This window comes from Vanessa atalanta, chromosome 26, assembly GCF_905147765.1.
Source record: "Vanessa atalanta chromosome 26, ilVanAtal1.2, whole genome shotgun sequence".
NCBI lineage: Eukaryota > Metazoa > Arthropoda > Insecta > Lepidoptera > Nymphalidae > Vanessa > Vanessa atalanta.
Genome location: NC_061896.1, coordinates 275,252 through 292,104, shown reverse-complemented (window position 1 = coordinate 292,104; position 16,853 = coordinate 275,252). Strand labels below are relative to the sequence as shown.

General features: G+C 30.9%; 1 protein-coding gene across 3 annotated transcripts in view; it reads right to left on the bottom strand.

Moving 5' to 3' along the window:
- Nucleotides 1-16,127, bottom strand: part of LOC125074070 (hemicentin-1) — a 407,628-nt gene extending 391,501 nt beyond the window's left edge. For all 3 annotated transcript variants that reach the window (XM_047685297.1, XM_047685298.1, XM_047685296.1), the window contains exon 1: nt 15,946-16,127. In XM_047685297.1, coding sequence (XP_047541253.1) covers nt 15,946-16,015 — 70 coding nt within the window. In that variant the 5' untranslated portion in view covers nt 16,016-16,127. The remainder of the gene's footprint in view (nt 1-15,945) is intronic.
- Between the last annotated feature and the right edge of the window lie 726 nt (nt 16,128-16,853).

The window sequence follows — 16,853 nt, the reverse complement described above, 5'->3', positions numbered from 1 at the left end:
TATCTTTGACAAATCTGCCTCTGCCTTTGAAAATTTTGTTTTGTCTTTTGCAGTAAAAATATCTACGAAAATATTATATTCTTTGTTATTATGTGATGAAAGTTAATCTGACTTTGTTTTTCGTTTCTAAAACTGAAGGATAATCGCCGATTAGATAATTAATGTTGTACGAGTGGAAAAGTACAAAGTGTACCATAAAAAAATAAAGTAAGTAAAATTAAAAAGATTATCTTAACAACCAAGTTAGATAAAATTATTATTATTATCGTATTTATTGTAAAATTTATTGTTACCGCCTTCATGACTATCTGTTTGGCCTAAAGGTTGACTGGTAGAGAATGTCTTCAGGCATTAAGTCCGCCTTTTGTTCCAACTTTTGTTGTTGGTCAATAAAGTTTTTAAATAAATAAATAAATAAATAAATAAATAAATAAATAAAAATAGTAAATATTTCATTAAAGCGTAGTACAACAAAATAACAATCCAAGCCTACCTCATATAATTATTGAATAATAGTACAAGTCAAAGAACGATGCCGATATTTTTCCTAGAATGTGATTATCAAAACACTATATACAATCATTTTTAATGACAACTATGAATTCTTAAATCAAAAAATCGCAATTGTTCGGCAAATGTTAATTTACGTACAATATGAACGAAATGAAAATTAAACTGAAATTAAATTTTCGACACCAGACTTCCAAAGTAGGTAATCGAATCCATCGGTTCATACGGTTTTGGCGTGAGAGTATGTGACAATTTTTAGTTACCTCTCGTACTATAAAGAACGAATTGCGACGAACGTGACTTTATAAATTAGTAAGTAAATTACGAAGGGCCTAAATATATTTTTTTATGATCTTGAATACACACAGACTACTCAACACATCCAATATTTTATGGGAAGATGATAAATACTTACAAATTAGTCTTATTCTTTCCTCCTACTCACACTATCAACTTCTTCGGGAATTTTGAGAGTAAAATTTAAATTAATAAGATGGATGTATAAACAGTATTATGCAGTAAGTTGTTAGATAAATTTTTCAATACAGTTAATATCATCAGTTTTCATCGTGATATAGTATGTGAAAGATAAGTGCATATCATTCCGTAAAAAACACAAAATCAAATTATTCCAAAATTTAAAACTATACAAATAGTTCATTCAAAATCTGTCACATTGATACTATTTTTGAAATAAATTATTAACAGGTAAGTGTCACGTGATCGATACATATTTCATCAACAATCTTAAAATCGATACCATCTCTGTTCGTAGAAGAACAAAATGTAATTCATTTAATTCTTTCATCAGCCGTAATGGATTATCTTCATTACTTCTTAAGAGATCATTCCCTATTATTTGATCCCTTAAAAAAATAAGTATCATTTCTACATTCATTTAGAGTAAGAATAATTTCTGGCATTAATTTACTTCGCTTGCTCAGCTTAAGGTTAAAAGGTGACTCGAGGGATTTCAGCAACTGTAAGGGAAGATAAAGGTTACTTGTCCTTGTTTCTAGATGAAACGCTGACCCATAATTATAGCTACGTTAAAAAAACGTTATGAAGTTTTCCTAGTTATCTAATATAATTAAATGGAAAGTCTGTTATAATACTATAAATTGGATTTTCTTATGTCTCGACAGAATTGATTTTGCCAACATCTCTCAAAAAGGGGAGGCCTTAGCCCAGCAGTGGGATGTTCACGGACTGTTTCTTTACATACATTATTATTAAGTATTTTAGATAAATACGTACTAATAATATAATACGTGTCAAGAAAATTTAATTTGTGTAATTTAAATGCTAATAAAAAGTAAGATAAATTGAATTAAGTTTCTTCAACTCTCAAACATTTAAGACTATTGAATTAAGTAAAGCGTCTAAGTTATCTACAAAGAGGTAATTTTAAGTTCTCTGTTTATTATTATATAAAGAGTTCAAGGACCGACTGTATGTATATACAGTACGAGCTTAAACTTGATTCTCTGAATATTATAGCATTATTAAAACAGTAAATTTATGGAATATTTTAAACTAAAGGTGGGATTGGACTACTATAGGGTTAATTTTAGGACCCCATTTATTCAATTTCTATAATATTGGAACAATTCATGAATTCAAAACGATTGCTGTCATTTATAATACTGCTATTTTTTGTCTATATATTTTTTAAATGTACTTTATATTTTTAATGGAATATACATTATTTTATATGTACATATTCACTGTGATTATTCAATTTATATGTATTTTGAATAATTGTCTAATTTAATATTATTATTTTAATTATTAAAATATATTGAAATGTAAAATTATACGTATCATTTATTAATACAAAAGTACGTAACGTTATAAATAATTGTGAATATTTAGTTAAACATTGACACAGCAGTATCATTGATAAACGACGTGATTTTGTTTCGTCCGTAATACATTTTAATAGGTGAAAGCTTAAATGAGCATTATACTAAATTACTCTCTGTAATATAACCACCGCAATAAATAACGACCGGACCAATTTTATCATGATCATATATTTCTTGTCAATCGAAACTTCATTATGTATTAATATTATAGCAGGATTGAATGATTTAGTTACTAATTTAATAGGACTTAATCAAACGGTACAAAATAGTGAAGGTTAGAATAGAACTTCTCTCTTAATCCAAGTTATTTATTGAGATTCTATTGCATTTTCTTCTGTGGCCTGTGTCACATAATGTTTCTTCGTTTTTGGAATGATATTGATCATCAACTCTAGGCGCAGACGTGAGCAAGGATTTAATAATCACGTTTTATTTTTCAAAATGTTATGTGCTGTCTTTTAAAAATTTAGCGACGTATAGTTTAACAAGATCAAATATTTATACCGAACAATTAATCAACTCTCTTACACGTTGGCCTAAAATATTTTACCTATGAAGTCTAAAAGGTTAGGTTATATTTTGTACAGACTCGAAACAAAATATAATTATGTTTGAACGTCAATGGAACTTGGAAGGTTACCATCGATGAAGTATCGCTGCATATTACATAATTAAGTTCTCCTGCCGCGTCTGTACGCGATAAACTCAAAAATTACCAAACGGATTTTCCATACATTTTTTACTATTGGACGGAGTGATTCATTAGGAAGGTGGTGTATAATTCAGTGAAATTTTGTATAAATTGGCTGAAATATGATTATGATAGGGCGTGGTGGTAGGGCTTTGTGGTGAAAGGAAGGGTGGGCAGATACCATCCACTCATCATATTATATTCTACTTCCAAACACCAATACTTAGTATTGTTGTTTTCCGGCTTGAAGCATGATTGAGTCAATGACAGAAACAAGGGATATAATATCTTAGATGCTAAGGTACATTGGTAATATCAGGAATATAATGTCTATGGACAGCGGTGACCACTTACCTTTAGGTGGCTCAATCGCCATATTCATTCGCCACATTCGCCTACGACACAAAAACAATGTTGGTAAAAATTATGCCGACTAATAGAAATATTATGATATAAACATGCTAACCCTTATTTTACGCGTGCGAAGCCGGGACCAGTAGTTATGTAATAACAAGTAAAGCACATTAATAAAAATGTAGATAAAAAATCTCTAATAAAAATTGGACTTTCAACGCGGACAGTTTTACATTACACAGAACAAGTAATGAGGGACGAAATTAAATTGAATTACGCTACAAATGGAACTTTATACTTTGTTTATGAACTGTTTTATTTAACTTTAATTTAAACAATGCCTTTGTATTATGGAATTGCCAAAACATTTGATGCGAAGTTTTATTCGCATGCTGTGATATATGTGTGTGCACACATGCACTGCTTCCAGTTAAATAGAGCGTGTTACTCATTCGTTTATATAATTATCAACAATCATCTTTTATTTATATATACATATATATTATGATGATAGTAATATTGTTCATTTACGGTATTGGATAAAGATAAGATATATGTATATGTATATTGTTAGATGACACCACCCTACCCATATCACCTGCCCCACCGAGCCCATAAACGCTAGCTGACGAACGGCCTCGTATCTTTTGCTAGTCAACTGTTCTTGAAGCAACTTTGCTATTCGGCCCTTTTCCTAATTAAATGTAATTTCATAAGCCGTGTAATTATTTTCATTTATCTAAAAAAAAATATTTTTTTTGTGAAAATTAATTTTTTGTTACTTTAATTTGAAATCTCCGTTTGGCTAATAAAGACAAACACTCAATAAAACCATACAAAAGATTAATCAATGTAGTTTCCCTTGATCGGTTGGTCTGTAACCCTGTGAAACTAATTTCAAGATTAATCTATTTAAACTTCAATACCATTAAGACATCATCAAATTTCCTTCCGAAATCTTGAAGATCTTTCAGCATATTGTTTTAATTAATTAAAACCAGAGCGTTATCGCCAAAAGGCTTTGACGATACAACCTGAGGACACTTTGTGGTTTCTGAATCACTTACCGTCGGTCTCTGGACCGGTCCAATATCGTTCGAGAGTGACCAAATTAGTTTGATTAAGTCAAGACTCGACCTTATCAATCTGGACATTGAATTAGGACCATAATTCGCCTTCAATATATATTATGAATGGTAAATAATATCTATTGTATTTTCTCTAAATTTTTGAGAGTTCATTAGTAATGCTTCTACATTGTAAAAAGATTTCTATTTTGGCTTCAAATTGGATGTTATTCGCTTCACAAGATAGACTTGTTAGCAGCAAGTCTTTATGTTTCGAATAACTTTGTTATCAGTGATTTTGTTTTTATATAAAAATATTTTAGTGTTTTACCAGGAAAATGGAATAAGTACAATCTTTCGGCACCGACTTTTAACTTTAGAGATGATGAAAAATCATTCAACGTGTATTATTTATTCTGAATGGAATTTTTTTGTTGGCTGGATTAATAAAAATCTTTAACGGCACCTACTCTATAAATTTCACACTTCAGAGTTTTGCTTAACTTACATAGTAAAGTATCATCAATATCCTATTGGGCTACGTCTCCTCTCCTTTTGAGGAAAATTTTTTGAACATACTCCTCGCTCGATTTTCCAATTGAGAATAGTGGATGCGCATAATATGCCAGATTTTCATATTCTACACAACCATAACTCACCTTTGTCCTTCACCGCCAAGCATATTAAAACAAATGATGCTTACTTGGATTTAATACCTACAATTACTGAATAAAATTAAACTGTTTTAGCACTGGACCATCTCATATAAATACATATACAGAAATAAAGAAATATCTTTTAACATTATTTTCAACCATTATCCTGTAACTTTCTAGACTTTCGTTGAAAAATGTTTTATGCCACTGCTGGCAGTTAATTCACACACACTCGCTCACTGAAGGTGTAGACCAAATAGACTCATCGTACGTACCGAGAGTGTCTCTCCGGCAGCCAATTGGACACATGGCTTAATTGGCTAAGCACCTTGAGCGCAAAACTGGAGCGTGAGTGTTACAACTTTTGCTATGATTTCTGAGTTTCGAAATAAAATAAAAACAACAAATTCTAACTTTCAAATTAAAGGATTGCGTTTCGTTTTACGTTTTCTTATTATGTGGAATTTTCTTCCCATTCCTCATTTATAAATATGACGCTGGTAAATAATATTATATTATACCCTTCGTGATTGTCATGATTGTCATTATACTAACTTGTGTTTCAATTTCGGTTGTTTCATATATAAAAGCAAATCCAAATCTCTAATTGTAAGCAATCATTTTTGTTACATAGATGTTTTTAAGACGTACTTAATTAGTACTATGTTAAATTTGATCATTCCTTTGATTTATTCAGAAGAATCAATTTAGGCGCTCTAAATGTGTGTATCGAGATCATTTTAAAACTAAAATTATAGTGCTGTCTATTCTTAATTTGGACACAAAGACTAACTTTGTTTTATACTCTTTAAATATATTCATTTCGACTGAGATATTTGTACCTATGTTATACACCCTAGAGTACCTGACAGCATTTGTAGATGAAGCATTTCCAAATTAGTAGATATTTCCGTATATATATTTTTTTTATATTTTGAATAATGAATGTCAATTACGAATCATAGTATGAGTTAGAAGCAGCTACCTCAGCAGAGTGACATAAGAGTTGACTAATAAATCAAAGGAAACCAGCTAGTAAATCTTGTGCAGATGTAAAATTCGCTCAGAGCCACCCTCGTAAACTTGTCCTGCTGTCTTATAAATTGAGGTCACACTAGCGCTGGGGTGATTTACGAATGTAACGAGAACGCTGGCGCGGGACATGTTGCTATAATATATTATTTTGTTTCTCAAATGTAAAAGAGGGTTTTGCCGAAAATTTCAATCGTATCCTTCCTAAGCAGAAAAGAAAAGTAATAAAACTATTCTAAGAGAGGACTTAAATGAGTATACCGAAGACGAAAATAAAAATAGCAATGGAAGAAAGAATGAGCTAGCAGTCTTATAACCAGCGAAGAAAGTACGTTTTATATTCAAGCAGATCAGAGATGATGGATATAACACGTGAATCTTAGTTAAAGATTACTGAGCTTTCGTGTTTAGCGGTTACATAAAACCCTGTGACGAAACCTGCATACCATGTGTTACAAATGTCTGTGACAAGTGTATCCACCAATCTGCTTTGTCACAGCGCTGTCTAATAATACATCCTAATCTAATCTTCACAGATCTCGCTTAGTACTTATAATATATTTTTTCTGTCCTTTTCATCAATATGAAACCAAATTAATTTTCGCTTATTATAACATATTCGCCATAATCACAGTAAACATTAAAAATGAATTCATCCCAATTTAAACTAATTCTCTTAAACATACAAAGAGAATCTTAATTGACTGTCTACATTATGTAATGAACTCTCACACTGTTTAATTAATACATATATTTACTTTACGAGTGTTTCCATTAAGATTGGGTACGAAAACTTTGAGGATTAAGATTTAATGTAGGAGCTCAAACAAGTTATTTTATATTGATAAAAGAGGATAAAAAAATGAGATACCTGATAAGAAGGGGTCACACAAGACTACAAAAATTGCTTTTGTTAAAAGTGTACATCACTCCTTACATTGTGAACAACACTATAGGACCTAGTCGGTATATCTTTTGTGTTCGTGATTATACACCTCTCACATGACACACGAGATGGTCCAGTTAATTGAATACATGGATCGTAATCGAAATCCCATAAAACCCGTCAAATACCATGGTTTATGTGCTTATTAGTACTAATTCGAGCTCAGTCATAAAGGCCTTAAGCAAATATAGGTGTATCAAAAATTTGGGCTTATATCTTGAATAAGACCCGCAATTCGCTTAGGGGACCAAGCTCCAAGATCTCTATTCTAAATATAATTCAAAACAAAATAAAAGGTAGTAGTAGCACTGTCGTAGTAGTGGGAAACTAATGGACTGTTAAATTGCTATTTTAGCTATAAGTTGATCATGTTTATTGAGTAATACTGATCATATAGGTATTAAAAAAGATAATATTTTAATGCCCTAGTAAATAGTATGCCAAATGTCGCAGATAGGTGTCACTGAATTTTCATGTACTTATTTGTGATTATAATTCATCTCCTCTCGATCGATAAAGTCGGTAATGAAGTAAAACATCAAAATAACATGCATGCGTCATGTGAAATTCTTGATGATTCCACATGGGTATCTACTCACACTGGAACATCTCACTCACACAAGCTTGATGGTTTAAATTCCAAACTTTCTGAAGAACTGTAAGATATTTACAGGATATTTTTGTTTTCTTTTTGCTATTCACAATCAAATATAAGTCAATAATAATGGCTAACTTAACTTAATAACATGTTGTTCAAAACTAAGAAAAGGGTTGACGCAATTACTATTCGAGATTAAGCGATAGCCGTCTTTTACCTATATCTATCTCATTAGGTGAAATTCTGAAGATCGTAAATTTCAAGTGACAGTAACGGCGACACTAGTTGGTAATTTAGGACTTAAATACGATCGGCGACACGGGAAAAGCTTTGAAAATTCAGGATTCCCACTGTCATGTAATTTATGGGCTAGAACTAGTGTAAGAAGAAGATATTTCACCGATGTTTAAAAAGAACGATATCTTTTTCTTTTCTCATCATCGAATGCATTTTTTTAAATCAAAATATATCTGTATCCATTTCTTATCTATGGTTAGATTTTTTTAATTATAATCTGGGAAGGTACCGATGGTATTCCTTTGGTCCCCGTGTTCCTTTTGATTTAAATGATAATAATTGAGCCAATGCAACTATATACAAGAACATTACAAATCTCTTTATTGATAGAATTGATTTTATTATATAGCTGAATTGTGGTATGTCTTTTTGAGGTTAATCGACTTTGATACCGTTTGGTTGATCAGCACGAAGGTTTACTCTTTATTACTCACCGCTAGATGGCGCTGCAGTATATTAGCTTCTGTCGTTCAAATAATCTAAAGCATAATAAAATTTACTTTAATGCCCCCCACACATGAGAACACAATATAGCATGACTTAATAGATGCTGGCAAAATGCAAATTCTATATAATTAGAATTTTTGTTATATCAAACGGAACATAATGAAATTCCTTCAGACATTTCGTATCTAATTTCTTGTGTACATACGCTTATTTCCATTATAGCAAAGAAAATTCTTTCCTTATCTAAAATTTGCAAAGAAACATGAGAATAATTATGAAACGGAAAACGGAACGAAGTAAATAAATAGGCCGTTGTTTTCTTTAATACCAGTAGAACGTGTTTCGAATTTACTAGAAGGTTTAAGCTTATTTTTCTCGAATGCAAATGAAGATTGGTCTTTTAAAGACTCTAATGAAGTTAGATCGGGTAGAACCAAAATTAGAAATGAATACGCACTAGATGAGGTGTTTTTTTTTTAACTTGAATAGCGTCTCTTAAACAATATTTGGGGAAGAATTAAATTGCAGAAATTAAACAGAACTTTTGAAGTGATAACATAAGTGATACTCTATCAGTAATTATATGAGGTTGATAAATTTCAAGATATCTGAGCATTCATTGTCTGCGTGTTCATTAAATCAATACTGTAGCATAAGATCTTTTAAATTAGAAGCGTTTCATTAAAACCATAAATTTAGAACGCTGTTCCAATTCGACCTTGTAGTTTGACTCTCATCACGCCCCAAGAATTTTAATCTCTAAAATAGTTCGTTTAACTCAGAACACCTGTAGTCAGCTCATTGTAATTGTTACAATTATGTGTGATATATTTATAGGTGTATATTATAAATATGCTAGATGTTCCCTGTTCTCGCGTTAAGCCAATTTTTTGCAAAAATCCTGTAATTTAAATGTTTTTGTCCTGGTCCCAAGCTATTTGTATGTAGAAATTAATTACGATAGACTTAGTTTTTATTAACGTATAAGACCATTATTTCCAAAATAATTAAAAAATCGCTCATATTGACTAAAACTTATTGTTCTTGAAAAGGTAACAAACATACAACAGACAGTCAATTGACCAATATTAGACAGAATTTTTAGCAGTTTTTTAACAAAATAGACTTAATAGATTAAATTTCATATCAATAACATTATTTATCAACATATTAAATATTTGTATAAGCTAGGAACTAAATTTGCAGTTTACTTAAAAATAGCGCCAATAATCGAAAAATTAAGGTTGAATTACTAGTTAGGAGAGAAACACACGAATCGTTCCGTCCCGGAGGGATTTCGATAAAATAACGAATAATGACTGAGGTACCGTTGGAAGCGACACAAGTATACATTTTTAATAACTATTATATAAATACCGGAAGATGTTTATTAGTAAGCTATATATAAATATGATAAACATATAAAAGGTTATATGAAATGAAAATAGAGATTTAATTAATAATAAGAATAATGATGTTTATCGAAAGAATTTATAATTTAAGAAAGCCAATACATAAATATGGAATACAATAAGTAAAAACATAATAGTTTCTTTAATAAAATAAATATTTTTTGTTATATAAGAATAAATAGTCATATATGGTAACGAAGTTTATAATACACGCTCAGAATGGCAGTGGTAGAGAAGAGAGCAAGTGAGACAGATAGAGAGAAAGAGAAAGATGACGATATAGGAGGCCGTGATGCCAGTTATCGTCTTTCCTCACAAGTCGAGTCAAGTCATCAAATTTTCAAGTCAAAAATCATTCTACATTTTTATATATATTTTGTATTTATCTATACACAATGTTTCCTGTTTACCAATTTATTGATTACTTAGAAATTACTTGCGGCTACTTGAAAATTTTGGAACGTGTACGGATTCAACAAATCTCATAACGTAAATGAAAACGTTAGATTTACGCGTGGGCGGGAATACTCACCCACGCAAATATCAGTATAATTACATATTACATATTTTCTATTTAGAAAGTAAATAGACATTTCATTTTTCAAACTCACGTTGATGTTAAATTATTATGAGGCTTTTATATCAGAAATGGGATTCAATTATATTTTTGATTTTTAAACATCTTTGACTCAATCTTTATTTTTAATATATTTTTTTTTGGAAACCTATTCGAAATTCAAAATATGTTTATGGAAATTATATGGAAAAAATACTAAAATCTTAGAAGAAGAATCATAATAATACGTATATGATATAGATCTGATGTTCAGGTGTTTTATCTACGGAGCTCTATTGAAATAATATAAATAAATATACATTGCATTACAATTCAAAATACCGTCATAATTCGATATTTTGACTTTAAAAACAAAAATAAAACTACATTTATCAAAAAATACATTTTGAATATAAAATAAACCTTATACTAACATATATGTGCTTTTTTATCAATAGCAAAAATGTAAGAGATAAAATAAAAATAACACATGAAAAAATGTCGTTTATTGATAAAATAAATATTTTGCCGCCATTACTTCAATACACCGCGGAAATCGTAAAGTAAAATTGGGCAGTCATTTCATAAATTGCATTTGACCTGAACCCGGGCGATATTAAATTTGTGAATATTTCCACATTAGTACGTAACGCGAATATTTCATATTATTTAAATTCCCCGCAATCTTGGGCAATCTTGCGGTTGATTTACTTTTATATGAAGTCATTTCCTTCCGCGTTTTATTGATTCATGGGTAGCATAATTTTGAAGTCAAATTAAGTATTACGCTTCGCATTAGCCTTGGGAGCTTCTTTACCATTTCGTACCAAATATTATTCGCGATTTCAGCCGCGTTGAAGCGTGAAGTTATATAGCCTTCTTCAATAAACGGGCGATTTTTCAATAAACAATACATACGAAAAAATATTGGAATAAATTAATGTTCAAGATGAGGTGACTTTTCTAAAATGTAATTTGGGAAGACAGTATTTGCCATAATGGCTCAAAGAAAAGGTAATGTATCACTTGGAACAACAAATAATGGAATACTGTATGATATAAGGTTTTCATTAAGCATTGCGATATTGGTTCTCTATTAATTTAGCATTAAGTCTAGTCTAGGCCTAACTGAGAGCGAGCTGAAGAGTGGCCATTAAACGCGTTCGAGCAACGACGATCCAATCGCACAGATTGTTATTTTCGTTGAACGCATGATGTTTTTACAAATACCAAAAATGTCCATATTAACCAATATTCGGCCAATTTATGGAGCAATAAAAACAGCAATACAGTTCAACTTTACATATTAAATTTTGTACAAAAATAACAACGTCGATTTATCGATCTTTACGATTCTATTATGGACCGTTTACTGGAAGTGTTTGTCCTGTACGCCGCCGTACGGTCCGTGTCACCCGCCCTCTGCTTGGCCGCAGACAAAGTTCTTGTCATGACGCAACCTTGATACGACGCTTCTATTTGATCTCAAGCGGCCATAATTAAAGTCGTGTATATTATGTAAATTATATTGTGTTTCAATCTGTATTGTTATTTCTCTAGTATATAATTTGCAAACAATGGCTGTGTGTCTATCTATAGGTAAGACAGTTATATTATGTTCAACCTTGAAACATTTTTACGTGCTTAGGTATATTAAATTTGTATAGTTTGCCTCAACGCTCAAGAGCAGATACGAGTAGATACAGAAATTTTGGATTGTGAATCTTGTTTTAATAAAGTTTTTGCTGATTATTTATATGTAGACGTAAATTAATCACCATTAAATTTTCGATGATTATAAAGTATACTCAATCCTCCAAGCTCTCATTAATAAGTAATAATTATACTGAGAAGAAAATTATCAACAGAACTGCTCATCATACAAACTATCATTCAAAACAGTAATTACAGCATTAGTCAACATGATACCAAACTGACAATTATTTCAAATATAATGAACTGCTTTCGGAAGGTATATCCTATTCCAATAGCCATAGAGCTTAGTTTCTAAAAACATGGATCTCGAGGTCACAAAGTTCCTAACTTTGAAGCATAATATTGTATTAGAAGGATTAAGGAAAGTTTGAAGGCTTAGTCACTTGTAATTGCGATATTGCTGGTTTATGTCTTCTGTTGTATTTGTGCAATTCTATCGAAATTTCTGGAATTAATACATATTAAGTTAGCCAATTCCTTAGTTTTTGTAAAAATTTTCTAAGTTTGACTAATTTTTTACTTCTTTCTGATGCACATTTAAGTGTCGTACGGACGTTAGTCGTGCAAATGAAATATTACCATACCAAACGAGACTGTACAAAAAGTATTAAATAATCCTTACGTCGACGAATGTTTCGCTGAATTTGGTATCTATTAATGCCCTTACCGTATTCCTTGAATTACAAAACTTTACTTATTCCTCCTCTCGCAGCAATACTCAGAAAAATATGGGTGGTAGAACTGTTGGTGGTGCCCATATACCTGTTTGTATAAATATTATGAGAGTACATAAAAATTTAAAAATACAAGTAAATAAGCCCACGGCTTATCCATTTATTTTATTTGACGTCACAGAGTTGGACACACTAAAACTCCTGAAAGCTTTTAAGCTCACTTCGTGACGTTTTTTTAAAAAATGATCGTAACAGACTATCGCTTACGTTATAATAACTCTTGAACAAATAAAAGAGATAATATATCTCATTGATACACCGATTCGTAATATTTTAACGTACATTGTGTTTATTTTATTATTTGTGTAAAATAGTTATTAATGAATGTAAATATTAACATTGATTCTGTTGAAATATCTTTATTAATATTATAAATGCAAAATTAACTCTGTCTGTCTGTCTTTTACGATTTCACGGTAAAACCACTCAATCATTTTTTTTTATAAATTAATATTGGACAACATCACATACATTACTCTGACCCCAATGTAAGTAGCTAATGCACTTGTGTTATAAAAAATCAGACCTAACGACGGTACCACAAACACCCAGACCCAAGACAACATAGAAAACTAATGAAATTTTTCTACATCGACCTGGCCGGGAATCGAACCCGGGACCTCGTAGTGACGTACCCATGAAAACCGGTGTACACACTACTCGACCACGGAAGTCGTCAAATTTGATGTAATTTTGTACGAAGCAAGGTTGAACTCCAAGGAAGGTAAAACTTTTTTTATGCCTAGCACATGACGACTAACCCCCTAAAACGCGAGTGAAGACGCAAACGACACCTACAAATGTTATTAATCGTGTGATTAGTTTAACAATGCTGTATCTTCTTCTTTCGAATATGAAATCAATGATAACAGATTGTCAGAAATCGATTTTTAATTAAACGTAGTTTATAAACAAGGCAGTAGCACTTTATTTTTTTAATTTAAAGAAGTTTTGAACCATCTTAAGAAATGTCGCAACAGTTGACGTTGTTTAAGTTACAATTGTTTGTTAACAAAATGCAACTGTGGTACCTAGAGCACGATCTACTTCAAGTCTCAAGGTCGAACAGACAAACAAACACACTGTCAAATTCACTCAAATTAAATTTTATTTTATTTTATCAATATTATTACATTATAAAAAAACACATACACAAATCTCATGGTCGGCGATGAAGGAAAATATTTTGAGGAAGTCTGCATATGTCGGACGATATTCTGTTACATGTGTATGCTCTTAAATAACCTCTAAACTTTACTAGCTGTGTCATAATTTACCTAAATAAAGTATTTGCTACTCAATAAACATATTTTCAACCCTGAAAGTTCTATCATGAATGATCAAATGTTTACTTGGACTTCAAATAAGAAACGTAAGCCACGTTAATTTTCAAAATAAATAAAAATACATAAAGATGGCGTTATAACAACAAACAAAATGATTAATGACATCTATAACTTTTAACATTATCTATTATACCGTTCACAATGAACCTTTTCGGCGCTTGATTGATTGCTCCGACTATAATCTATCCAGCGGATACGTTTTGATTTCGTTCTTTTATCTTTTTTTGTTACGTTCAGAAAACTGTAATAAAAAATCCGTCATTTTTATCGCGTTTATGGGATCTTTATTGACTATTTATATGTAAAAATATAAAGATGTTTTTATATGTATGCTATTTAATGTACTAGTTTTTACACGCAGATTTGCTCGCGTTTTAGAGGTTATATTTCCGACCATGGAGCTCAAGCATGCTTCATAAAAAATATCAAATTCGGATCAATGGTTGTACAATAAATATGTCTGTATAAGATGCTATGATTCCTGATATAGTCCTGAAATAGCCCACTGTTGGACAAAGGTCTAATAGCGTTCTATCGCAATTAAAAGGAGAAGAGTGCAGGTTGGTTGATATGACAGAATTACTCACATACAACAACAAGAAACTGGGTATGATGTGCTTCTAATTCATTTCTGAGACGGAGGCTCATCGGAGAACAGCGCCATAACTTAACTCGCTTAGTCACATAAACCGTTGAAATAGCAACTTAACACGTCCAACAAGGCACGCGAATGCACTAAAAGTACAGTTAGAAGTATCTAAACTTCGGACTACCATAGAATATTTAATTGGCAAAAAATTATCCGACCCAGGGCTTGAACCAAAATACCTTAGGCTCTGCAGTCTTGTGAGATAGCTAGACGACCGAAACAGTCAATTTGCTACACGCACCTATTCTCCATTCCACAAAACGAGCTCCCAAAGGGATTACCCTTGTGCGCCCATTGGTTAATGTGCGTGACCTTCATTGACTAAATTATTTCTTATGATTGCCTTTCATGCCGAATTCGTCTCGCTTAACAATAGCCGTGCGCATCGGCCAATGAGGTTCGAGTATTTTGTTTCCAAGGAATTCGACTCGTGGAATAGACTTTAATGGACATGAAATTTCTTGAAATAATGGAGAGAGTATATATTTAAAAAATATATATAAGACATTACCCACAAAAAAAATATAATAAAATCTTGTTATTTTAAAATTATACCACAATATTTTTTCATACTCCATTTTGTTGCGAAATCGTTAAACGAATTTCGAACAAAAGTTTTATTTCATATTGTTATTTTAAAAATACGAAACATTTTGTAGTAATTATAAAAATTATGCTACGAAGGAGTACGCCTACGGCAGATATTTATTTTCATTATATATTTTTGCGTACATTTTAAAATATTATTTATTTAACAGCACATATCCAGTAGACCAAAGAGGCACACTCTTGAATTATAAATAAGTAAATGATATACATAATTTAGTATATATCTAATATTGATTTAACTTATGGATGACGTATAGAAACATAAAAAAAGAATTAAACTTATGAACTTTTATATATAAGCGATAGAACCATTACTGTATTGAAATTACTAACCATTACTATATTTAAAACGTTTTCTGCTTATTCTAATCCGGTTAGAACTAGTTAAAACTGACTCACGCCAGTTCGAACTAAATATAACCGTATTTTATAAATAATATAACAAATAAAAACGTACCTCTTTCAGCGGCCGCGAAGTGACAGGCGACGACCGTCAGCAAAACTACCAAAATTTTCATCGCCATCATCGATACGCGACGCTCACTCACACCATTACAAAAATGCACTACAACACTGACACACAGTGGTTTTCACTTAGAGCTCGGATTTTATTTCATTTCGTCATTCAAGCCGCGGGATCTGAAAAAGAAAAAAATATTTTTAAAGCACTATCCGCTTAAAAAAAACTATTTACTCATCCAGACTTTACGTGGTACAAGTTTATTTCAAGTTCTTGCGTTAATCTTGAAAATATCAACACGTACAGATCATTTTCAACATTAATGTAATTATTAGTTTGTATATATAAATAATTGTTTTGTCTTTGTTGTCTTAAATATTGTAAAAAAAAATTAAATTAACTTATAAATTGAAGTTTAGCGATTTTCTTTAATTAATTAAATATATATTATCCTGTTCACCTATAATAATATCATTCGAAATTTAAATTTCTTTGTGATATTCTATATTTAAATTTATTTTGTTTTGCTCACTAAATTCAAACCTTATCTCATATAGAATAAAGTATAATTCGGAATAAGTATAATAAAACATTGCATTGGGCTTAAATTTGTTTTTGTTGATTTTTTACTAATTTGTTATTTAATTGATGTGAAAAAAAAATACTTCTCTCGATAAATTCAATTGTATGTGAAATCTAAAACAAATATCGATTTTGATAAATAATACGTATACATATTTTCCTTATTTAAATAAATGCTTGAAATAATACAAAGTATCCTCGAAGTATATATATTCCTATATAATAATGACAAAGATTTTTCAAACAAATAACGAGGACCGTCAAAAGCCGTCATTCGACAATTAGCCGAGAAAAAATGTTGCTTCCTCCGGATATTGTTAGTA